The sequence below is a fragment of the Benincasa hispida genome, unplaced genomic scaffold (assembly GCF_027475165.1).
Source record: "Benincasa hispida cultivar pf3 unplaced genomic scaffold, pf3_genome.v1.1 HicScf913, whole genome shotgun sequence".
Taxonomy (NCBI): domain Eukaryota; kingdom Viridiplantae; phylum Streptophyta; class Magnoliopsida; order Cucurbitales; family Cucurbitaceae; genus Benincasa; species Benincasa hispida.
The window spans coordinates 32,501-59,298 of NW_028327057.1; the positions used below are offsets into that span (position 1 = coordinate 32,501).

The window sequence follows — 26,798 nt, forward strand, 5'->3', positions numbered from 1 at the left end:
AGAGAGAAAAAGAATATGAATGATATATGATTCCAATATGTAATATGTAAGGTCTATGGGTCATCTCATAAAAGGTAGTGTAATAAAGCATTAAGACTGATGGATTCATAATTAGATGAATCTGTTCTGTTCATAGAACAAAAAAGCCAAGAGCCCCGAGACAATAAAGACTGAGAAGATTGACTCAAAAACAAATTTTATTTTATTTTTATTAAGGGCTCCATTGTAGAATTAAGACCTAACCATTAATCGAGAGGCGATGGGAACGAGGGAACCCGTGAATACATAATATTCTAAAAAGAATCCTAATAATTCATTGGGTAGGATGGCGGAAGGAACCCAAGACCAATCCAGTTATTATGAGAGGTCGGTTCATGGGTTAACTAACCCGAGAACCGAAACACATATAAAAAGAGTAAATATTCGCCCGCGAACGTTTCCATTTTATTAGATTTCTAAATTAGGGGTCGATCAAATATAATAATAGATAAAAAAAGAAAAGGCAAAACAAAATAAAGATTTGTTATAACCTTATAATAATAAAAGAAAAAATAACAAAACGAGATTATATTATCTATCATTTTTTAGAAAACTATAATAAAAAAAATTCTTCTATTATTCTAGAATCTATAAAGAGTTTAGTTTTCTATCAAAAGAAGATATACAAATTTCGAATTTCGAATAGATTGATTAAATGAAATCTCAAAGAATCCCATAATTCAATCTATTATTCAGTAAATACATGTATATTTTTTTGAATCGTTTCATTCGCGAGGAGCTGGATGAGAGGAAACTCTCATGTCCGGTTCTGTAGTAGAGATGGAATTGAGAAATAACCATCAACTATAACCCCAAAAGAACCAGATTTCGTAAACACCATAGAGGAAGAATGAAAGGAATATCTTATCGAGGCAATCGTATTTGCTTCGGTAGATACGCTATTCAGGCACTTGAACCCGCTTGGATCACATCTAGACAAATCGAAGCGGGACGAAGGGCAATGACACGAAATGCACGACGCGGCGGAAAAATATGGGTACGTATATTTCCAGACAAACCCGTTACACTAAGACCCACAGAAACACGTATGGGTTCAGGGAAAGGATCCCCCGAATATTGGGTAGCTGTTGTTAAACCAGGTAGAATACTTTATGAAATTAGTGGAGTAGCCGAAAATATAGCCAGAAAAGCTATTTCAATAGCGGCATCCAAAATGCCTATACGAACCCAATTCATTACTTCGGGATAGAAATGTAGAATCAAAGGAAAGCGGTCTTTGTTTGAGATGAAAAAAAAAAAACAATTGCAGATTTCTTTTTTTTTGGAAAAACAATATTTCTTTTTTTTTTACTTCGCCCTTTGCATTGAAAGAAAAGATTCCAAAATAATATGATTCAACCTCAAACCCTTTTGAATGTAGCAGATAACAGCGGAGCCCGAGAATTGATGTGTATTCGAATCATAGGGGCTAGTAATCGACGATATGCTCATATTGGTGACGTTATTGTTGCTGTAATCAAGAAAGCCGTCCCAAATACACCTCTAGAAAGATCAGAAGTGATCAGAGCTGTAATTGTACGTACTTGTAAAGAACTCAAACGAGAAAACGGTATGATAATACGATATGATGACAATGCTGCGGTTGTTATTGATCAAGAAGGAAATCCAAAAGGAACTCGAATTTTTGGTGCGATTGCCCGCGAATTGAGACAGTTAAATTTCACTAAAATAATTTCATTAGCACCTGAAGTATTATAAGATGAGACCGTGAGATAGTTATAGTATTTGAATGAAATTAATTAGTAGATTGTGTATCACGTATATACCTTTTTAAATTCATAACTATTTAATAAAAAAGACTGTTGATTAGATCAAAATTTAAAGTAACCGATAATTTGCGTTTATCATGGGTAAGGACACTATTGCTAACATAATAACCTCTATTCGCAATGCTGACATGAATAGAAAAGGAATGGTTCGAATACCATCTACTAACATCACCGAAAACATTGTTAAAATACTTTTACGAGAAGGTTTTATTGAAAACGTAAGGAAACATCGGGAAAGCAACAAGGATTTTTGGGTTTTAACCCTACGACATAGAAGAAATAGGAAAGGACCATATAAAACGATTTTAAATTTAAAACGGATCAGTCGACCTGGTCTCCGAATATATTCTAACTATCAACAAATTCCTAGAATTTTAGGCGGAATGGGCATTGTAATTCTTTCTACTTCTCGGGGTATAATGACAGACCGAGAAGCTCGACTACAGGGAATCGGCGGCGAAATTTTGTGTTATATATGGTAATCTTTATGATATTCGAATTATAGACAGAACTTCCCTATTTGTCAAAAAAAAGAGAAGAGGTAGGTTTCTAATACCACTCCCCCTTCATTAATTGATACTTTGAAAGGTGTTTCATCTGGAATGAAAGAACAAAAAAGGATTTCTGAAGGTTTAATTACTGAATCACTTACCAATGGTATGTTTTGGGTTTGTTTAGATAATGAAGATCCAATTCTAGGTTACGTTTCAGGAAGGATTCGACATAGTTTTATCCATATACTAGGTCATAGAGAGTCAAAATTTCAGTAAGTTGTTACGATTCAACCAGAGCAGAACCAAAGGGCGTATAATTTAGAGACTACGAAACAAAGATTCGAATGATTAGGTGAAGGAGTCTTTTCATTTTCACGTGCAATATTCTTTTTTTGTAGGGATACAATTCGAAATAGAAAATTTCAAGAAACTTATTTTCTTCCAATAAGTAGATTCGGAATTAAGATAAGGAATGACAAATATGAAAATAAGGGCCTCCATTCGGAAAATTTGTGAAAAATGTCGCCTGATCCGTAGGCGGAGACAAATTATGGTAATTTGTTCCAATCCGAGACATAAACAAAGACAAGGATAATCTTTATAAAAAAAGGACCCCTAAAGGCCACCCACAATATACACATAAAAATCAAATTAAAGGATCCGTTTTGACATGAAATGGATATATCCATATATCTCTGACTTAGATTTATGAGATGATAAAATATGGCAAAACCCATACCAAGAATCGGTTCACGTAGAAATGGACGTATTAGCTCACGTAAAAGTACGCGTAGAATACCAAAGGGCGTTATTCATGTTCAAGCAAGTTTCAACAATACAATTGTGACTGTTACAGATGTACGGGGTCGGGTAATTTCTTGGTCCTCCGCCGGTACGTGTGGATTCAAAGGTACAAGAAGAGGGACACCATTTGCCGCTCAAACTGCAGCAGGAAATGCTATTCGGGCAGTAGTGGATCAAGGTATGCAACGAGCCGAAGTTATGATAAAGGGCCCTGGTCTCGGAAGAGATGCAGCATTAAGAGCTATTCGTAGAAGCGGTATACTATTAAGTTTCATACGGGATGTAACCCCTATGCCACATAATGGCTGTAGGCCCCCTAAAAAACGACGTGTGTAAAAATAAACATTGAAGAGAAATTTCAAGAGAAATAAATAATTCAATGATTTGATCAAAAAATATTACTATGGTTCGAGAGAAAATAAGAGTATCGACTCGGACACTAAAGTGGAAGTGTGTTGAATCAAGAGCAGACAGTAAGCGTCTTTATTATGGACGCTTTATTCTGTCTCCACTTATGAAGGGGCAAGCAGATACTATAGGCATTGCGATGCGAAAAGCTTTGCTTGGAGAAATAGAGGGAACATGTATCACACGTGCAAAATCTGAAAAAATCCCACATGAATACTCTACCATAGTCGGTATTCAAGAATCAGTACATGAAATTTTAATGAATTTGAAAGAAATTGTATTGAGAAGTAATCTGTATGGAACTCGTGATGCGTCTATTTGTGTCAAGGGTCCTGGATGCGTAACTGCTCAAGACATCATCTTACCACCTTCGGTGGAAATCGTTGATAATACACAGCATATAGCTAACCTAACGGAGCCAATTAATCTGTGTATTGAATTAAAGATCGAGAGGAATCGCGGATATCGTATACAAACGCCAAATAATTTTCAAGACGCAAGTTATCCTATAGATGCTATATTCATGCCTGTTCGAAATGCGAATCATAGTATTCATTCTTATGTAAATGGGAATGAAAAACAAGAGATACTTTTTCTCGAAATATGGACCAATGGAAGTTTAACTCCTAAAGAAGCACTTCATGAAGCCTCTCGGAATTTGATTGATTTATTTATTCCTTTTTTACATGCGGAAGAAGAAAAAGAAAACTTCCATTTAAAAAACAATAAACAGAAAGTTACTTTACCCCTTTTTACTTTTCATGAGAAATTGGCTAAACTAAGGAAAAAGAAAAAAGAAATAGCATTAAAATATATTTTTATTGACCAATCAGAATTGCCTCCTAGGATCTATAATTGCCTCAAAAGGTCCAATATACATACATTATTTGACCTTTTGAATAATAGTCCAGACGAACTTATGAAAATAAAACATTTTCGCATAGAAGACGTAAAACATATATTAGACATTCTCGAAATGGAAAAGAATTTTGCATAAATTGGAAATCCATTGGATTTTTTTGTAGAAAAACTTTATAAAAAAAAAACGGAATCCGTATACTCAAAATAAATCAAAAATTTCATTAAATAAATATGTGTATCTAGGGGTAATTCACTTTGAAGCAACTATTCCCTAGATACACACGTCGTGATATTTTAGTGATATTTTATTTATTTCACAATTGAATCAATTTAAAAAAGACCTAAAGTTAGGGATTTATCAATCGGTAATGTTGCTCCAATACCCAACCAAAGGGCTACTGCGGTACCAATCAAAAAGACGGTTGTCGCTACTGGACGACGAAATGGATTTTGGAATTTATTGACATTCTCCAAAAACGGTACAGTTAATAATCCCGCCGGTACGGAAACCATTAAAAGAACACCCAATAACTTATTTGGCACTGTACGAAGTATTTGAAATACGGGAAAGAAATACCATTCCGGCAATATTTCCAAAGGAGTTGCAAATGGATCTGCGGGTTCACCAATCATTGATGGTTCTAGAACCGCTAAGCCCACGTTACATGCAATAGTACCTAGAATTACTACTGGAAAAATATATAAAAGATCATTGGGCCATGCGGGTTCTCCGTAATAATTATGACCCATCCCCTTAGCCAATTTAGCTCTTAATACAGGATCATTCAAATCTGGTTTTTTTGTTATTAGGATAGGTGAATTATTATGGATCCATCCCCCCAAGGAACCGGACATGATAATTTTTCATCATCCGGCTCGAGCACAAATCAAACGAACCAACTGGATCCAGATAAAAAATCGATATCTTATCCATATCCAAGCATATAGAAAATAAATGATTGATTCAATGTAAGAAAAAATTGAGAAGATTCTGTTTTGAAGAGTTACAATTATCCATTGCAAGGAATTCAGTTCTTACAGATAAATGCTCAATACCCAAGTAGGCTTACAAAGTTGATAATGTTCAAGTGCTTTCTGGGTCGTCTCAGACCTTGCGATGGGGCTTTAGCCCCCAAAAATATTGATACTTTTTACATCCAAAGGATTTACTTGTTACTAATATAGTCTAGCCTATGTTCTTCTTTAGATCCCTTGTTTCACTCCGATAGTATCATAAATCGAGTCAATGCAGAGGAAATGAATGCATTTTCATACTATTAAGTAAGTGAAATAGATAAAACATAATCTGTATTATGCCATATATATCACCTATTCTACTGGATCTTACGGAGCCTGGTCATGCACGACATGGTCAAGTCTGATCATAGAAAAGATTCTCTTCAAGCGAACCAGCCTACCCTCTGTATGGAGCTTTCGCGGTGGTTGGAATAAAGACACATTTGGTTGTGAATCCCAATGTGGCAGATAAAAACACATATATCTACACGGCCCAATCAATAGTTCAAGTCACACACTCCCATAATCCATTTTCTCTTCGAAGAATTCCCTTCAACTATTATTGAAAAATAACGAATCAAATTTCGTGGAGTTGAAGGGAAATATCCAAATACATGTCTTATTTTTCAATAATCCATATTTGCAGCAATGAAATACTCTTCTTCCTCCCCCGAGTAATCATAAATAACTAATTACAAATCTATGATTTCTATTCTCTATAAAGGACCAGAAATGCCTTGCTTACGTATCATTGGGAAGTGCATTAACATAAATACGGCAGTAAGAAGAGGTAATACAAAAGTGTGTAAACTATAAAAACGAGTCAAGGTAGATTGTCCCACACTAGCACTTCCGCGTAATAACTCTACCAAAGGCGACCCTATTACTGGAATAGCTTCCGGTACACCTGTTACAATTTTGACTGCCCAATAACCAATTTGGTCCCGAGGTAAGGAATAACCAGTTACACCAAAGGATGCGGTCAATACAGCTAGAACCACACCTGTAACCCAAGTCAATTCACGAGGTTTTTTAAATCCACCAGTAAGATACACGCGAAATACGTGCAGGATCATCATTAAGACCATCATACTTGCCGACCATCTATGAACTGATCGGATTAACCAACCAAAGTTAGCTTCCGTCATTATATATTGAACAGAAGCAAAAGCCTCAGTAACGGTCGGACGGTAGTAAAAAGTCATAGCAAACCCCGTAGCTACTTGTACTAAAAAACAAGTAAGCGTAATTCCTCCTAGACAATAAAATATGTTGACATGAGGAGGAACGTATTTGCTAGTTATATCATCTGCAATCGCCTGAATTTCAAGACGTTCTTCGAACCAATCATACACTTTATTGAGATAGGTAAACCAAGGGGACCCCCCTCTGAGAACCGTATATGAGAATTTCATCTCGTACGGCTCAAACAGAAACACCCAAATACCGCTCGTAACGGATATGTGTACTAAAAAGTTTCAAACTTCTTAATGCTATGATTCAATTTTTTCTATGAAGATACGAAAGAATCAAAATCCGAAAAGTCTTCTTTGTAGTTATAATGCCCAAATATCAAGTCGGCTCATTCGTATTTATATTGATCATTAGGGGCCTCTTGAATCTTCTATTTACCTATTTTTTCCTTTGATTTGTATGTAATGCGACTTTACTCTTGTTTTCTTTATTATTGATAGGAATTCTCTTGTTAAGACCCTATGAATCAATTAAAACCTTAGATTCAGACTAGAACCACGATGATTCAATAAAAAAACCTTCCAAAAAAAGTTCAAAAATTCACTGAGTAAGAACCCTTGGATTATCACTTATTCAATGCTTATTCAATGACTGAATATAATGAAAAAAAGACAAAGAAACGTTTATCCTTTAACCAAAATAAGTATAAACGAAAGAAGAAAATTTTTTTTCGGAGTCCGGCCACGAGGTCTGATAAGTATGAATCATAGTTCTAATATTTGTTCTAATATTTTGGAATCTATTTCATATATTCTGTGCTCCAGATACTAGCCTAGACTGAATATCCAACGAGATAAAATCATCTTGATCAAGATGACCGACTTCTTCTCTGTCGTATCCATAGGATCAATTCTAACAAGTCACACACTCATATTCCGGAAATACAGAAAAAAATAAATTCCACGATCGAACTACCAAAAAAGAGTGGGCTAAAAAGCGGAAACCTACATACTTTAGACTTTCCTTTTTATTGAAAAGTTATTTAGGGGTTCTTGTGAATCGAATCTAATTGCTTGAAATTCCGTCCAGTAAAATGGAAGAATTATAAATCTCCAAAATAATACATAGGAATATCGCAAATAGACCCATCGCGACACCCATTAAAGGTGTAGTTCCCCACCCAGGAGCCACTTTACCATATTCCGAATTCAATGGTTTCAATAAATCCCCTACAATAGTTCGTCTTGGCCCAGATCTAGAACTATCGTCAACGGTTTGTGTAGCCATAAATAATCCTATATTTTTTTTTTAATTCAGTGAGATCTGTTGACTTTGTATACCATTCCGTTGTAAATAAATGATCTTATCATAGATCCATTGTGGTCTTGAAATTATATAATAATGGAAACAGCAACCCTAGTTGCCATCTCTATATCTGGTTTACTTGTAAGTTTTACTGGGTATGCCTTATATACTGCTTTTGGGCAACCCTCTCAACAACTAAGAGATCCATTCGAGGAACACGGGGACTAGTTGAAGTAATGAGCCTCACAATATTGTGAGGCTCATTACTTCAATTGAGATAATGAGAAATCATTTCGCCTTTTTAGTTGGAACTTTAGGCGGTTCGCGAAAAAAGATAGCGAAAAAAATTATTCCTAGAGTCGAGACTAAGAGGAATGTATAAACCAATGCTTCCATAGATTTGATTTCGGTTTACAATTATAGCTTCCATACCTGTTTAGTTGGGATCTTTTTACGGATAAAAAAAAGACCAAGACAAGAGTCAAAGAAATGAAAAGTCAGCAATCCGAATCAAGATTTATCCGCTACCCTATCTATGTCAAATCAAAAAATAAAGGAAAAAAGGAACAGAGCAATCTTGTATCAGACTAGACTCTTTTTGTAGTTGGATCTCCAAGTTTTTGGAATGCCCCAAATTCTACTTGAGCGTCCAAATCTGGGTCAATCCCAGCAAAGACATCTCTGAACAAGGTTCTAGCACCATGCCAAATGTGTCCGAAGAAGAAGAGCAAAGCAAACGAAGCATGCCCAAAAGTAAACCAACCCCTTGGACTGCTACGAAAAACCCCATCGGATTTCAAAGTAGCACGATCTAATTCAAAAATTTCACCCAATTGAGCACGTCTAGCATATTTTTTCACAGTAGCAGGATCACTATAACTCACTCCATTGAGTTCACCGCCATAGAACTCAACAGTTACACCGACCTGTTCAACACTATACTTCGATTCTGCTCTTCGAAAAGGAACATCGGCTCTAACAATTCCGTCTCCGTCTACCAAAACAACCGGAAATGTTTCAAAAAAGGTCGGCATACGGCGTACAAAAAGTTCGCGCCCTTCTTTATCTCTAAAAACAGGGTGTCCTAACCACCCAACAGCTATTCCATCCCCGTTGTCCATGGAACCCGCTCTGAATAATCCACCTTTTGCGGGATTATTCCCGATATAATCATAAAAAGCTAATTTTTCAGGAATTTTAGACCAAGCTTCTGATAAACTTTGATTTTCGGCTAACCCGGCACTAACTCTTCGATATATTTCTTGCTGGAAGTATCCCTGATCCCATTGATAACGAGTGGGCCCAAATAATTCAATCGGGGTAGTTGCTGAACCATACCACATAGTTCCAGCAACAACAAAAGCTGCAAAAAATACAGCAGCGATACTACTCGAAAGGACGGTTTCAATATTTCCCATACGTAATCCTTTGTATAGACGTTGGGGCGGACGAACACTAAGATGGAATAGGCCTGCTAATATGCCCAATGTACCTGCTGCAATATGATGCGAGGCTATTCCGCCCGGAACAAAAGGATCAAACCCTTCGACACCCCACGCAGGATTTACAGCTTGTACCCTTCCGGTTAATCCATAAGGATCGGATACCCATATTCCCGGACCATACAATCCGGTTACATGAAATGCACCAAAACCAAAGCAACCCAACCCTGAGAGAAATAAATGAATTCCAAAAATCTTCGGCAAATCCAAAGAAGGTTTTCCTGTACGTTCATCACAAAATATTTCTAGATCCCAATACACCCAATGCCAGATAGCTGCTAAGAAGCACAATCCAGAAAACACAATATGTGCTCCGGCCACACCTTCGTAACTCCAAATACCCGGATTCGTTATAGTCCCTCCTGTGATACTCCAACCCCCCCATGAATTGGTTATTCCTAAACGAGTCATGAAGGGTATAACGAACATACCTTGTCTCCACATTGGATCAAGAACAGGATCAGAGGGATCAAAAACTGCTAATTCGTATAGGGCCATTGAACCGGCCCAACCAGCAACTAGAGCTGTATGCATTATATGAACAGAAAGCAAACGACCGGGATCATTCAATACAACGGTATGAACACGATACCAAGGCAAACCCATGGAAATACCCCTTTATCAACGAAAAATAGACACTATGTAACTTTATTGCACTGAAAAAAAAAACTATGCTATGGACCTCCCCCTTTGAGGTGAGGGGATTATCTTGGCGAAAAGATTAATATTTGGTCTATTCTTTTAGTAATAATGGAACAATTCTATTCTATTCGTAGGAACAAAAAGAAGCAGATCTATTCTATACTCGATAAGTACCAATACGCAATGGTAGATGGGAATTGATCTTATTTTATATGAGTGAATGTATACATACTTGTTCATCATTCAAAAACCTATTCGGAAGAAGTTTCTTCCTTTATTCATTCTGTTTTCCTTTTTTATGAACTTATTAAATCTATGTATAAAATATGCTAAACGATAAAATCTGATAAAGGCCGATCTTATTTATTAAGACAATAAACCCGTTGTTACGCTTCCACATCAAAGTTAGCTAGAATAATTCATTCTGTCTGTTTTCTTTGCTTTAATGCCTATTGGTGTTCCAAAAGTACCTTTTCGAAGTCCCGGAGAGGAAGATGCATCGTGGGTTGACGTATAGTGCGACTTGTCAGATATATTGGGTCATATGGTATTTCCCCGTTCTCTCCCCCGATCGAGATATCCTCTCTTTCGCCCAAGACGGATTGATTTAATTATCAAAAATTTGGAGCGTGAAGTGCAATTAGATCTATTTTTTGGGGGGTATCCAGATTAATATTATCAATTAGAATAATTTATTAATTTATGGTTTTCTCAGTTGTACTAATAAAATGAAGTATCCAGGCTCCGCTTAGAAAAAACTCAATTTGGAATCTATCTATTCTATGATTACTACTTGTATCATATTCGATTTATAAATAGCATTGATAGAAAACTTTTAATCAATCGAGTAATATTATGAATACGTTGGTTGAATATTTGGTTAAAAGCATGAAGTAAATTGAAAAAAAAAAAAGAAGTCGTAGCAAAAAGACATGCTATTGGGGCATTTGTCCTATATGTGCAAATCCAAATCGGGCAGATCTTGACTCGGAGTAGAGCATAAACCTAAAAGAATTGAAGAAGACCATTTGGGAACAAGAAAATGACATCGCAAGTGAAATTTGATCTCGATGAAACAATACATCAATGAAAAGTTAGTTCGATAAATTGAAAATTTAATGAATTGGTTTTTTATTTATTCAAATTTATAGTATAGATAAACGACCGCGGGCCAAAGGACAAAACTCATCCATTTTTAAAAATGGAAGGTAAGAAAAAGCCCCTTCATTAGAAGTTAGAAAGAGTCCTCTAAAGAAGGCTAAAATCTAAACATTGATTCTTTTTTTCGCTATTTTTTTTGAACCGTATGCATCAAAAGGTGCCCGTACGGTTCTTAAGGGATACAATTTGATCCTAATCAACCGACTTTATCGAGAAAGATTACTTTTTTTAGGCCAAGAGGTTGATAGCGAGATCTCGAATCAACTTATTGGTCTTATGGTATATCTCAGTATAGAGGATGATACCAAAGATCTTTATTTATTTATAAACTCTCCCGGTGGATGGGTAATACCCGGAGTAGCTATTTATGATACTATGCAATTTGTGCGACCAGATGTACAGACAATATGCATGGGATTAGCCGCTTCAATGGGATCTTTTATTCTGGCCGGAGGCCAAATTACCAAACGTCTAGCATTCCCTCACGCTCGGCGCCAATGAGTTTTTTTTTTTTTTTGAGACAAAAAAGAAAACTATGCCTTCGCCATATAAAATATGAATATTAAGTAATAATAGCATGGCACTTTGAATTCGATATGAGAATTTTTTTCTTGTTTTTTTTTCTAAACCATTAGGTTATGTATCGAAAGAGTAGTATGAGATAAAAGGCATTTCCGATTTTCGCTGAGTTATCGGAGGCCTCTTTCAGCGTCACAAACTTTTTTGTTTTCACGACGGAAGACTCTTAACAATATTTCTGTTATGAAAGACTACGAAATATTTATGAAATATTTATTTTTAAAGAAAAAAAAGAAACTTTGGGATTGCTGAATAACAAACGAAATAATAAAGCAACGGAACCATCATAGTATTTTAAAATTACTAAAAAAAAAAGGAAGGGTGGTTATTGGATCATTTACTGCTCTGGGTCTGCTAGATCCTCTATTTTCTATTCCTTCGCTGGAAGGTCAAAATGAATTCCATTGTGGAGCCGTATGCACTGCACAAAGGATGCCTGTACGGTTGTTAATCCTATCTTTTTTTTATTATCTTTGACTCATCATGATCATGATGTGAGATAGAGAAAACCATTTATTAAATCATCAGGGTAATGATGCATCAACCTGCTAGTTCTTTTTATGAGGCACAAACGGGAGAATTTCTCCGGGAAGCGGAAGAACTACTGAAGCTGCGCGAAACCATCACAAGGGTTTATGTACAAAGAACAGGCAAACCCTTATGGGTGGTATCCGAAGACATGGAAAGGGATGTTTTTATGTCAGCAACAGAAGCCCAAGCTCATGGAATTGTTGATCTTGTAGCGGTTGAATAAAAAATAGCAGGGATTTCACGCAAAAATCCGAAATTTGAGATTTTATCTTTCTTTTTACCGGGGGTTAATATAATATTTTCTATTACTATTAATCCTATTATATTAATTATTAATATCGAATATAGAAGTAATTCATAATCAATCCGGTTAGGATTGATCTAAACCAACTCATTATGTATACAATTCACCATGCCAACTATTAAACAACTTATTAGAAACACAAGACAGCCAATCAGAAATGTCACCAAATCGCCCGCCCTTCGGGGATGCCCTCAGCGTCGAGGAACATGTACTAGGGTGTATGTGCGACTCGTTTAGACCATGGACCGGGACAAAAGAAAGTACAAAATTTTTCCCGTATCAGTGATAAGTACCAGTGAATAGGATAGAATGAATGGAAGAACTCCGTCCACTACCTAAAAATAAATAAAAAAGATTTATCGTATCCTTTTATTCTTTTATTGTGTATAAAATTTATGGTTTCTATTGGTGCAAATCCAATCATCTCAATTTTCAATTTTAGATGAGAAAGAATTCCCCATTGGTAACAAATGCTTATCCATTAAGCAGAGGAAATCCTATTTAACAGAAGGATTATGGCCTTATTCTTCCAAGAACGGACTAAGAGGGTCAGCTACCCAACTAATCTTCATAATTAAATACCGTTACTGTATAGGTAGATCTCGTTGTGAAAGACCGATTACTAGCTAATTCATGGGTAGAGCCAAAGAGGGTGAACTGTACAAGTTAACAATAACATTGATGAAATAAAAGAATGAGCTCCGGTGTATAGAGAGGACCTCACCGTTTAAGAAGTAACCATAGAAACGAAGGAACCCACTATTTCTTTATCCATTTCTATTTTGATTTATTTACTCTATGTTTGTTTTTTTTTGATACCTAGTATGAATACAATTTGGTATTTTGGGGTGACTAGAACAAAAAAAGAAATCGTGGTCGGGAAGGTTATAGTAGCAAAAGCCATTGGAATTTTTATTTTATACATTGGAAAAATACGTTTTGTTATTAATAGACTCGGCAAGGAGAAAGGAATAACTGAAAGAAAGGAAATCAATTAGTTATTCATCAAAGTTTCATTTATTCAATGACTAGAATTAAACGAGGATATATAGCTCGGAGACGTCGAACAAAAATTCGTTTATTTGCATCAAGCTTTCGAGGGGCTCATTCAAGACTTACTCGAACTATTACTCAACAGAAAATAAGAGCTTTGGCTTCAGCTTATCGGGATAGAGGTAGGCAAAAAAGAAATTTTCGACAGTTGTGGATCGCTCGAATAAATGCAGTAATTCGATCTAATAAGGTAGACTACAGTTATAGTAGATTCATACACAATCTGTACAAGAGGCAGTTGCTTCTTAATCGTAAAATACTTGCCCAAATCGCTATATTAAATAGAAATTGTCTTTATATGATTTCCAATGAGATCATAAAATAAGAAGATTGGAAAGAATCCAGCGGAATGCTTAAAATGGAGTTCTCTGGAGAATGAACTCCGAGAAGGTAGAGTAGAAATTAGTATGATAAAATATGATAATATCATAAAGTGGTCAAAATGAGCAAATATGTTCAATAAAAAAACGATTTATTCTTCTTCCACTATTCTTTTTTTTTTCTTACGACACGACAATCAAATCGAGATTTTCGGATTTTTCGAACAAAGCATCAATCTGCGGTTGAGTTTGGATTAGAATTTTAATTCAATTAAAGAGTAAGCCTATTTATTCCTGGTTCTAAGACCAATAGTTCTAGCGGTCGACTCGCTTCTTTCAAATTGTTTCTCATTATTAAGAAAAGGTAACAAAGATAAAATACGAGCTTGTTTTATAGCAATAGTAATTAAGCGTTGCTGTTTTAAGGTCAATCTATTTACCCGTCTAGATAATATTTTTCCTTGTTCACTAATAAATCGACTAATTAAACTCATGTTTCTATAATCAATTCGATCCCCCGATTGAATCGGGGGCAAACGCCTACGAAAAGATCGTTTGGATTTAAGAAGGAGTCGCTTGGATTTATCCATGGTTTGTTTATTCCTTATCCCGAAAATACTATTTCGATCGGATCTAAAATGATTTAGAATTAAGAAATAGGATTTGGTTTGTTTATATTTAAATCTAAAATATGTCTAATATATGTAATTTTTCATCTTCCTTGGATTGGAAAAGGGTGACACACAGACGATCGGTTCGATCTATTTCTTTATCTCCCCATGAATCGTATGTTTGTAACAACGGGGACAGAATTTTCTCAATTCCAATCGACTAGGCGTATTGTGTCGATTCTTTTGAGTAATATATCTGGAAATCCCGATTGATTCCTTATTAACACCGTTTCGAACACAACGAGTACATTCCAAAATAACTGTTACTCGGGCATCTTTACCCTTGGCCATGAACCTCCCTTGGATTTTTGATTCACGCAACTCTTCCATTTTCCGATCCAAAATGAAGAAAAAAAGAGAAGTTGGTAACTCGAAATAAAATTATGAAAGATTTCGTTACAATCAAATATAAAATATAGTAATACAATGATTTCTAAATTGAGAATCCCAGTACAGTTTTTCATTTAAGTATCTTGTATGATATTGTTGCCCTAGCCATCACATTTTCGTTCTCACTCTTTTATTAATTCAATTTGAACCCGGCGCCGAGTCCGAGTTTGACTGAGGTTGAATCCATTTTTATTCTTTCTCTTTTCTAACTTATTCTAAGTCTAAAAACTCTAAAAAAAAGAAGGGGAAGGGGATTAGTCACAGATATTTGATTGTTTTTCTAATCTTCTTCACCCCTTCCCAAGTCAATAACTAGAATGAAAAAAATGGGAATACCAACGCATCCGGGAATAACCGATTGATCTCGATTAATAGACCCGCTAAAGCCCCGAACCATATAGTACTTACTACCGGTGCCACGGAGAGATATGTTTTTAGATCTCGCATTTAAAACCCTCCTACTTTATAGTAATTTGTAATACATAATGGTATGTAATACCATCAAATGTATATATAGTTAATAACCGCTTGTATTGTCCGCGGAATTCCTAATTCAAATTGAAATGTACAACAGTTCAATTCGGTAGATATTCCCTTTTTTATTAAAATAAAAACAAATATGTCGCTTTCCGCCCCCCCCCCCCAAAAGATTGATTTTTCTTTACGGCGGATTTCATATTTATTATTTCATACGTATATAAGTCTTTTTATTATATTTTATATATGATATGAGACAAAAAAGAAGAAATGACAAGATAATTTGTGTATACCAATGGAGGAAATAAATAAAAAATGTGGAAAACAAGACAGGGATTCTCTACAATGACACTGTAGACCAATTGAAAGGGATGTAGCGCAGCTTGGTAGCGCGTTTGTTTTGGGTACAAAATGTCACGGGTTCAAATCCTGTCATCCCTACCTATTACTTATCTTCTGAACAGTAACGAGGAATCAATTGAGATCCATCAAAATTGAACATACATATACCGAATCAATCTTTTTTTTATTTCATTTTATGCTATTCTATATGATAATATATGTATGGAAGATATATTCGGGTTGCATTTAGTTTGAGAATAAAACGCTCTTAGTTCAGTTCGGTAGAACGCGGGTCTCCAAAACCCGATGTCGTAGGTTCAAATCCTATAGAGCGTGAGTCGATTCTTGTTGTTGTTAGATGGAAAATTATACTGAAATAATTTAACAGAAATCAAAATTTGACCTCCTATAAAGCAAGTAGGAGGTCAATCAAAAAAAGAACTGTTAATTAATCAAAGGTCCAACTGATCCCCCCGTCTGTATTGTAAATATGCGGTCACAAATAATCCAGCCAAAGTAATAGGAATTAGACCTAATACGATTCCAAATAGAAAAACTTCAATCATTTCAATTTAGTTGAACGAGGAAAAGGAGAGGTAATATCTATCCTTAAAATATTAATCGGTATTGCCCATGAATCTCAATGACCAAGAATTGGAAATTGAATTGACAAGGTAAAGAACTCTACAATATATAGAATATATGGAAGGAATACCACCGAAATGTTTCTTTTTTTGAATTGTGCATTCAATTCATTTTAATCAAATAAGTCGTATCTTGTTCAGACCGATAAATAGAGCTGAGGTTATAGTTAAAACTGCTAGTAGAAAACCGAAATAACTAGTGATAGTAGGCATGACGAGGCTAAATGAAATACGTTATTTTTATCCATATGTTTATAAAGCACTTCCCTAAGTTTCTATTTTTGAAAGATACGCGGTAAGTAAAAATACTAATTGAAAGAATATATTCAATTGAAAGTTTTTGATTCATCTATTATTATGATTATAGATGATACTAACAAAAATCTTGTGACATAGGTAAGAAATGAATTCGTCATCTGTCTCTCTATCCCACGATTCGCAATCAACGAATTCATTGCACAACTCAAGAGTTGTAAAAACTAATATTCTTATTATAAACAATAATTTAAGATATAAATATAGTAAATATATAAATCTATTAAATGGATTCTAAATAATTAGAAAGACAAAATAAAAAAAAGAAAAAATAATAAATAAACTATGTTGTGTAACTTGATTCCAAAAATGAAATGCTCTTTGAATCGCTGAAGAATGAATGACCTTATAATATAATGCCCTTTATTTAAATTTGATTCCAACTAATTAGATTTTCTGTAGTGGGTTCATTCCCATAAAATCTTGAATAAAAAGAAAAAAGTATCGCACGATCAGATCGCTCGAAACTAGGTTCTCCATTTATTCTTTCCATACCATATTAAAACCATTCTTCTAATTAGGTGAAGAACGATCCTTTGAGTCTAATATAACAACAATAATCCGTGCATTACGAATATTTATTATTATTCTATTCGTTGTTCTCTTTCGTTCATCGAATCCTATGTACTACTGTTACTTGTTACTGGACGACTAACCAATTCCTTAAAATAAAAAAAAAAAAGATTCAAACAAAAATATAACTACAAACACAAAAGAAATATTTCTAGATTTCACGTCTAATTCTAATTTAATTGAATTTTGGGACTATAAGAATCTGCTTCCTGAATTATTATAAACCAACCAGTCGGATTCACATTTTACCCAATCTTCCCTTTCTAGCCCGAAGCCAATAACCGAGAGAACCCTTAATACTACAGACAGGAATTTTCAGAATTTTCTATTGAATGAATGGTACATGATTCTACATCGACAAGCACCAAGAAAAGAAGAAACAAATTATATTATTTAGTGCTTCATTTCGATACTTATTGTGAAATTGCGTTGCTGCGTCAGAAGAAGGATAGCTATACTGATTCGGTATACTCTAAAAACACCCTCGGTACAATATTGACGATCTTACAAAGATATAATTTCAGTTAATTTCCATTTACTGATCTCATCTTTTACGGAATCGATCCCCTTTTGACTGTACAAGAATATGTGGAGCTCGGCATGTCTGGAAGCACAGGAGAACGTTCTTTTGCTGATATTATCACCAGTATTCGATACTGGGTCATTCATAGCATTACTATACCTTCTCTATTCATTGCAGGTTGGTTATTCGTCAGCACGGGTTTAGCTTACGATGTTTTTGGAAGCCCTCGTCCAAATGAGTATTTTACAGAGAGCCGACAAGGAATTCCATTAATAACTGGCCGTTTTGATTCTTTGGAACAACTCGATGAATTTAGTAGATCTTTTTAGGAGGACCAAATGACTATCGATAAAACTTATCCTATTTTTACAGTGCGATGGTTGGCTGTTCACGGACTAGCTGTACCTACCGTTTCTTTTTTAGGGTCAATATCAGCAATGCAATTCATCCAACGATAAACCTAATCCGAATTATAGAGCTATGACACAATCAAATCCGAACGAACAAAATGTTGAATTGAATCGTACCAGTCTTTACTGGGGGTTATTACTCATTTTTGTACTTGCTGTTTTATTTTCCAATTATTTCTTCAATTAAATAAAAGAAAATACTAAATAATAGTACGAATTATCTTATCCCATTCGGAAGGATATCATCTCATAATTATCTATGACTGTTTCTGTCTCTAGCACGACCACTTGATGAAATGGGGAGGGAAGTGGGACAAATGGCCGAGACTACTGGAAGGATTCCTCTTTGGATAATAGGTACTGTAACTGGTATTCCTGTGATCGGTTTAGTCGGTATTTTCTTTTATGGTTCATATTCCGGCTTAGGTTCATCTCTGTAATAATCGGATGAACTGAGTTGTAGACATGAAAGCGTAAGAACTCAACAGGATCCCCCTCGAATCAGAAAAAAAGAGGGGGTAGGTCCCGTTGAGCTCTTACTAATTAGAATTAGACTAATTTATTCATATAAATGACAAAATGGATCTTTCCGATGTTTCAAACAACTTCATTTCTTTCTGATTCTGAATTGCTTCAAAAAATTGATTCAGACCATCTCTTTCACGATCGTATCGGTCGATCCTTTCAAACAAAGCGAAAAAAAAAGAAAGAGAGAATCACTCGATTCCCTCTTTCTGGATGACACAATCCCAATATAACAATAATATATTTCTATCGATCAGATATCACAAACCCTTTAATATTTAATATATTAATATTAAAATCGAATTTGAAAATTCATTGAATTTGTTCACTACTTATGTAATAAATCGAAAAAAAGGTTCTGATAAACCGGGAAAAATTGAAACTAAGAATAGGGATCTTTGACGAATGGGATCAAGAATAATTAATTAGTTTATTATTTCGACACAAGAACAAGAAAAGGAATTTTTCTGGTATCGAATACTAGGAAGATGAATAATTCCTTCTAGAATCCTTTGTTCCCTTCATTTTTTTTTCTATTCTCCATTTACTTATCTTATTTTTCATATCTAATCTATTTTTCGTTTTGATTCTATTAGAAAAAAAATAGATACATTCAATGACATTTCAATCTGGCACCAGTGACATAATAATACCGCTCCTATTTGTATTGTAAAAAACAACGAAATAAAGAAGAGGTAAAATAGTCTTCCTCACAATATCCATACTATGACTAGTAATGCGGTACAAGTCATTCCCGAAATACGGTAGAAAAAGAATATAAACAAAAACAAGGCAAAATTTTTTCATAATTTTTTGATCATACATAAATAAATTATAGAATTGCCAACAAGAATTTGGTTTTTTTTTACGAACTTGATGTTGATAAATCCGCAGATTTAGAAATTCATTTCGGACAATTGAACCTTCTCAAACTGTTTCTTTTTAAGAACTAAAAAGATTTGTGCCAAAATAACAGATGCAAAAAAGAACAAAAGGCCTTGGACACGTAATGGATCTTGAAGGACTATTTCCGCATCTCCCTGACCAAATCCTCCCACATTAGGATTACTCGTTAATGGTTGATCAAGTTTGATAGATTCGCCCTCTGAAACAAGAAGTTCTGGTCCTGGAGGGATAATATCAACCACTTGACGCCCATTCGCTGCATCAACTATGGTTATTTCATATCCTCCTTTTTCTTTTCGTATTATTTTGCTTACTATACCTGCTGCTGTAGCATTATAAACATTATTATTACTCTTACTCCCGTCGGGATAAATCTGACCCCTTCCCCTGTTCCCGCCTACGTATATGGGATATTTTAAGAAGTGAACATCTTTCTTAGTCGCAGGGTCCGGGGAAAGAATAGGAAAGGTGATTTCACTATATTTCTGACCAGGAACAGGCCCTATCACAAGAATATTTTTTTTAGTGGGACGATAGCTCTGAAAAGACAGATTGCCCATCTTTTCTTTTATCTCGGGAGAAATACGATCGGGGGGGGCTAATTCAAACCCTTCGGGTAAAATAAGAACAGCCCCCACATTCAAACCGCCCTTTTTACCATTCGCAAGAACTTGTTTCAGTTGCATATCATAAGGAATTCGAACAACTGCTTCAAATACAGTATCAGGAAGTACCGCTTGTGGAACCTCGATATCCACGGGCTTATTAGCTAAATGGCAGTTGGCGCAGACAATACGGCCGGTTGCTTCTCGTGGATTTTCATAACCCTGTTGTGCAAAAATGGGATATGCATTTGAAACGGGTGCCCAAGTTAGTATATATATCATGAGTGATACGGAAATAGATCGAGTAATCTCTTCCTTTATCGAAGAAAAGGTATTTCTAGTTTGCATGGTCCAATCATTGAGCCCAAAAATTTCTACAATAAAATTAGGTAGGTCCCTAGTATAGTTCCCTATCCATGATTCTGCTATTTACTGAAATAATGTTACTCGAATATAGGAGGCATCCTTCGGGATGGGTAGAAGGAATAAGTACAATTTTGAATGTTTTACTTATGTACAAAGTAACAAACATTAGATTTTTCAGTCATTCATTGAATGATAAATCACTACAAGTGACGGAGATACACGATTTAAATAACGGAAGATCCAATATTTGAAAATTGTGTCAAGAATGACTGGAAAAGTGGAAACAAGACCGGATATAATTTGATCGTTATGAGAAAATCCAAAATCTTTGTAGACAGAACCAATCATTAGTTCCCAACCATGGGGCGAATGGAATCCTATACATAAATCAGTTAATAAAAGAATAGAAAAAGCTTTTATTGTGTCGCTTAAGTTATATAGGAACTCTTGAACCCAAGAGTTAAGAATAACAAGTTCTTCATTACCAAGAATAGAATAACCACTTAGAATAACGAAACAGATTATATTTGTCGAGAAGTGCAAAATCGTATGTATACGATCCTCATTGTGCATCTTGATCAATTGGATCGTTTCTTTGTAGATTCCGATACGAAGCTTTTGTAGATGTGTTTCTGGGTATTCCTTTAGCATTTCGTCCAAGAGAAAGAGTTCCTCTAATTCTATAACTTTTTTTATAATACTCTTTTCTTGAATATCATTCACAAAAATTTCGGATTGACCAGTATTCCACCAATTAGTAACCCAAGATTCTAGGCTTTTATTAAATGAAAGAGAGATCCACCAGGGCAAAAATACTATAGATGCAAGATATAGAAGGGGAATGAATGCTTTCTTTTTTGCCATTTTTTCGTCTTTGATTTTTTAATGAACTCACTTCATTCGTTAACTCTCTACACTACTAATATTTATATCAAATATAAGTTCTATTACAAGTCATATGGATACTATTATGAATCTATTCCCTGTTTTTTAGTTTTGTATTTGTGATTCATTAGTTAATCCTTGAATTTCGAAATAATACAGAAAGAAAATACCAAAGAATCCACTTTTGTTACTGTGGAGTTGATTTACATACGCATCAAAATTTCGGACAAAGACAGTTTTCTGGCTGTTCGGTATACATCTGCTTTGGGTCAAATGAGCATTCTGAAGAAATTCCAGTTAAGTTATACTATTACTATGGTCTATAAAAAAGACTATTCTTTCATTTCAGTTTTATCCCTCTTGCTACGAACTAAATTCATTCTGAACTTCATTTTTCAAAAAACTTCAATTGGTACACGCAAGAAATAGGCCAATTCGGCAGCCTTTTGCTCAATTTCTCGTGGGGTCAGATTCTGATCGGTACGAGTCAAGGGAATGGCCCCTTGGCCTCTTATTTCCATATAAAGGACACGACGTGCATAAATACCCTCTTTAACTTCTATTCTGATGGACTGAATGTCTTTCATAAGGAATCGGAGGAAGATTCGACGATTTTTTCCAGGAAACCCCCAACGAAAAATAGACACTATTTCTTCTTTTCTATCGAATCGATCATAACCGCTACCTACATTCCACAAAATTGTGCACCACAAATAGGAGCTAATAAAGAGACCGGCAATCCCATAGAAAGACATTACGATCCCCTGTGGAAAAAAAATTATTTGCTGAGACGGAAATAAAGATATCAAATCCCTACCAAGATAACTGGAAGTTCCAACCAATAAAAACCCTAATGAACCTAAAAAAAGGATAAAAGCCCAGCAGAAATTGCTGATTTTTCGAGAGCCTCTTATAAATTCTATCCATATACGTTCTGATCGCCAATTCATACTAGATCTCGTTGCATTTTATTGGAATTGATAGAATAACAAAAATCTATTTGACTTTTTTTGTTTCCGAAGTAACTCTAATCAACTAGCACTATTTTGATGTGATGTTATTATTTTAGATCTAAGTAATTCGATCTAAAATAATAACATCACATCACCTTTATATGATTCCCTATAGATACCTACATCCATATAGATAGATTGATTTTATATCTCAAACATTCGTCGCCCGATCTGTTATATATTTTCAATTTTGAAATACTTATAATTTATTTCCTCAGATATCATGTTTACGCATGTATAATCGCTTATGTTTGGAGTAAGCCACATGTTAGACTCTAGTCTACTAAATAGATAGCTGTGTTATCGTAAAAGTCTAAGGTTTGAAAAAAAAAAATAGACGGCACTAGTATATTTAAAAAATCTTGTTTTTTTGAACATGAAGAAATAAGAAGCCATTGCAATTGCCGGAAATACTAGGCCCACTAAAGGCACAAAAATAGAGGGTAAGGTGGTGAGAGTTGTCATAGAATGGATACCTCGACTTAATATTTGTACCTGTTATTTATTGTTATATTAATTGTTATATTAATATTTTTACCTGTTATTTATTGATTGTTATAAAAGGTATCTTATAATTATACTAATTCATATATAATTATACTAAGTAATATCTACGTGAGTATATATAGAAAAGGAATGAGGAATGTCGAATTAAATAAATGGACTTACTCATCTTTCGACATGAAAGATATGTATCAGAATAGACTTTTGCATTATTTTAGTTATTATCTTGTCTTATCATTTTTTTGAATAAAATTTCATCAGGAATATCGGTAAAAAAAATTCTCCGCATGATTCTTTCTACAATTTAATCTTATGTTACCAAAGAAAAATCCATTCTTCGAATTTGCACTTTGATTCCTATAAACTAAATAACTACTTTTTCGTCACAAATCAAAGAATTAATTTTTGAAGTTTTGAGTTAAGTAAGGCTTTACTTGATTGAATTTTGATTCGAGGGAACAAAAGCGTGGAGCTGAAATAACTCACTCACAACACCTTTTAAAGGATTACGTGGTACGATTAGATCGAATAAGCCCTTATGGAATAAATATTCAGCCGCCTGTGAACCCTCAGGGACTGTCTTATTCAATGTTTGTTCAATTACTCTTTTACCCGCAAATGCGATGTAGGCATTGGGTTCGGCAATAATGATATCCCCCAACATACCAAAACTAGCTGTCACCCCACCAGTAGTAGGAGATGTAAGGATTGCTACATAGAATAATTTTTTATTTGATTGATAATCATATAAAGCGGAAGAGATTTTTGCCATTTGCATCAAGCTCAAACTTCCTTCTTGCATGCGTGCTCCTCCAGAAGCACACACTAAAATAAGAGGTAAAAATTGATTGGTAGCATACTCGATCAAACGGGTGATTTTCTCGCCTACTACAGATCCCATACTACCCCCCATAAACTGAAAATCCATAACCCCAATTGCTACGGGAATACCGTTTAATTTACCTGTGCCTGTTTGAATAGCCTCAGTTAATCCTGTCTTTCTTTGATAAGAATCAAGACGATCTTTATAAGGTTCCTCCTCCGAATGAAATTCAATGGGATCCAAAGAGACCATGTCTTCATCCATAGGGTCCCAAGTACCTGGATCAATCAAAAGTTCGATTCTATCTGAACTACTCATTTTCAAATGGTATCCACATTGTTCACAAATATTCAGTTTTGATTTCAAAAATTTCTTATAATTTAATCCATAACAATTTTCACATTGAACCCACAAATGCCTGTATTTTTGAGTTACATCTAGATCATTAGAACTTTCTGTTCTAGTTAAATCACTTCCATTCGTGCTAGTTCTTATACTGGAACTCTCACTTTCACTACTATTTCCACCTTCACCACAAATATAACTATAAATGTAACTGTCACTGTAATTGTGACTACCACTTAAAATGTAACTATCAATCCAGATTTGAGCCCCAAGATAACTGTGAATGCAACTATTAATGTGATTATTCCAACTATATTTAGTATCATACAGGTAACGATCATCGTGGGAATCAGCACTCTTAGATACATTATTTTGATAAGTAGAGTTCCAAAAACGATAAAAAGCATTTTCTAGTTCACTTACAAAAGAAGGATCATTGTCAATCTCAAAAATTTGATTTTCACTATCCAAATATATGGAATAACTGCTGCTATTACTATCCCTAACTAAAAAAGTGTCATCAGATACGAAATTCCGAATGCCGACTAAATCATCAACAGTACTGTAACTAGAATTGTAACTATCACTATGACTAGGAATGTTTTTATTCATATTATTTATACTTGATCCTTCACTTTCAATAGGACCAAGACTATTGATTGATTTACTTAGCCTACACCTGTATTCTAACTCCCCGTTAGACAACATCGAATTTAACCATCTTTTTTCCATAGAGCTGCCCCTATTTACATGAAAATACAATAAATAGATGAATAGTCATTCGCTAAAAAAGAAATCATTTGAATATCTCATTTCCTATCAGAATAGGATCTAAATCCAATCACTAGGATTATTAACTACTAACGAGTCGGTCTTAAAAAAAAAGGGTTCCGTTATATGTTATATATAGTGAAGTGATACTTAGCGTTCTCGCAAAAGAGAATTTTTTTTTTTTCAATTCAATTTTGCATTTTTAAATAGCGGTTTCTCACCTGTTATGTCAAATTCACATAAAAAAAAATCCTTGTTCTCCCTATTGAATATGAAGAACTTTTTCGTAAAATCTCGTCTACTAAAAAATTTGTATTCCAAGCCAGAACAAAAAGGACAATATACAGGATGGGTAGAAGAAGTTGTGATACTTGGCTCGATCCCGGATCTGAAACGACGCTATGGGATATAATCTATTAAACGACTACACCAATCCTAAGGATCCATAGGCTTAATTGCGGATCCAGCACAACAATCAAAATGTTTAAGTTGTTTCGTCTTAGATTTTTATTTCAATTTTGTATATCTAGCAAAAAGATACACAATAATATCTTTGTATTGTATTCGGCTCAATCCTTTTAGTAAAAGATTGGGCCGAGTTTAGTTTAATTGTGAAAATCAATTACAATTAAAAGAACGAAGAGTAATTACTGGATTACAAAGTATCCATTGCCTCAAATTCAAATTTGATCTCCTTCCATACTTCACAAGCAGCAGCTAGTTCAGGACTCCATTTACTAGCTTCACGGATAATTTCATTACCCTCACGAGCAAGATCACGTCCCTCATTACGAGCTTGTACACATGCTTCTAGAGCTACTCGGTTAGCTACGGCACCAGGTGCATTACCCCAAGGGTGCCCCAAAGTTCCTCCGCCGAATTGTAGTACAGAATCATCTCCAAAAATCTCGGTTAGAGCAGGCATATGCCAAACGTGAATACCACCGGAAGCCACTGGTAGAACACCTGGTAAAGAGACCCAATCTTGAGTGAAATAAATACCGCGGCTTCGGTCTTTTTCAATAAAATCATCACGTAGTAAATCAACAAAGCCTAAAGTGATTTCTCTTTCACCTTCAAGTTTACCTACTACGGTACCAGCGTGAATATGGTCTCCACCAGACATACGTAACGCTTTAGCTAGTACACGGAAGTGCATACCATGATTCTTCTGTCTATCAATAACGGCATGCATTGCACGGTGAATGTGAAGAAGTAGACCATTATCTCGGCAATAATGAGCCAAGCTAGTATTTGCAGTGAATCCACCTGTTAAGTAGTCATGCATTACGATAGGAACTCCCAATTCTCGGGCAAATACAGCCCTTTGATCATTTCTTCGCATGTACCTGCAGTAGCATTCAAGTAATGTCCCTTGATTTCACCTGTTTCAGCCTGTGATTTATAAATAGCTTCCGCACAAAATAGGAAACGGTCTCTCCAACGCATAAATGGTTGGGAATTCACGTTTTCATCATCTTTGGTAAAATCAAGTCCACCGCGTAGACATTCATAAACTGCTCTACCATAATTCTTAGCGGATAATCCAAATTTTGGTTTAATAGTACATCCCAATAGAGGGCGACCATACTTGTTCAATTTATCTCTTTCAACCTGGATACCATGAGGCGGGCCTTGGAAAGTTTTAATATCAGCAGTAGGGATTCGCAAATCCTCCAGACGTAGAGCACGTAGAGCCTTGAATC

General features: G+C 35.0%; 2 protein-coding genes, 2 non-coding genes and 1 pseudogene across 5 annotated transcripts in view; all 5 read left to right on the forward strand.

Annotated features, from left to right (window-relative positions):
• Positions 1 to 4,335, forward strand: part of LOC150029807 (large ribosomal subunit protein uL2cz/uL2cy) — a 7,784-nt gene extending 3,449 nt beyond the window's left edge. Inside the window, exon 2 of the mRNA XM_090310346.1 lies at positions 1 to 4,335. This exon is cut by the window's left edge and continues 2,429 nt beyond it. The gene's annotated coding sequence lies outside the window, so the exon portion shown is untranslated.
• LOC150029808 (DNA-directed RNA polymerase subunit alpha) lies at positions 3,531 to 10,204 on the forward strand. The gene is made up of 4 exons (XM_090310344.1): positions 3,531 to 5,201; positions 5,930 to 6,771; positions 7,534 to 8,145; positions 8,190 to 10,204. The coding sequence occupies exon 1, from the start codon at positions 3,531 to 3,533 to the stop codon at positions 4,530 to 4,532; it is 1,002 nt and encodes a 333-aa protein (XP_090166470.1). The 3' UTR covers positions 4,533 to 5,201; positions 5,930 to 6,771; positions 7,534 to 8,145; positions 8,190 to 10,204.
• A 5,705-nt stretch (positions 10,205 to 15,909) lies between these two features.
• On the forward strand, positions 15,910 to 15,983 carry TRNAP-UGG (transfer RNA proline (anticodon UGG)). Its single transcript has one exon. It is a non-coding gene; the product is annotated as a tRNA-Pro (tRNA).
• Positions 15,984 to 16,146: 163 nt separating this feature from the next.
• On the forward strand, positions 16,147 to 16,220 carry TRNAW-CCA (transfer RNA tryptophan (anticodon CCA)). The gene has a single exon. It is a non-coding gene; the product is annotated as a tRNA-Trp (tRNA).
• A 1,532-nt stretch (positions 16,221 to 17,752) lies between these two features.
• On the forward strand, positions 17,753 to 18,571 carry LOC150029811 (uncharacterized; annotated as a pseudogene). The gene has a single exon (XR_016527313.1). The product of XR_016527313.1 is annotated as an uncharacterized LOC150029811 (transcript).
• The last annotated feature ends 8,227 nt before the right edge of the window (positions 18,572 to 26,798 follow it).

Bases quoted from the DNA above. Each gene is read 5' to 3' on its own strand.
- LOC150029808 (XM_090310344.1), top strand. From the start codon at position 3,531: ATGGTTCGAGAGAAAATAAGAGTATCGACTCGGACACTAAAGTGGAAG.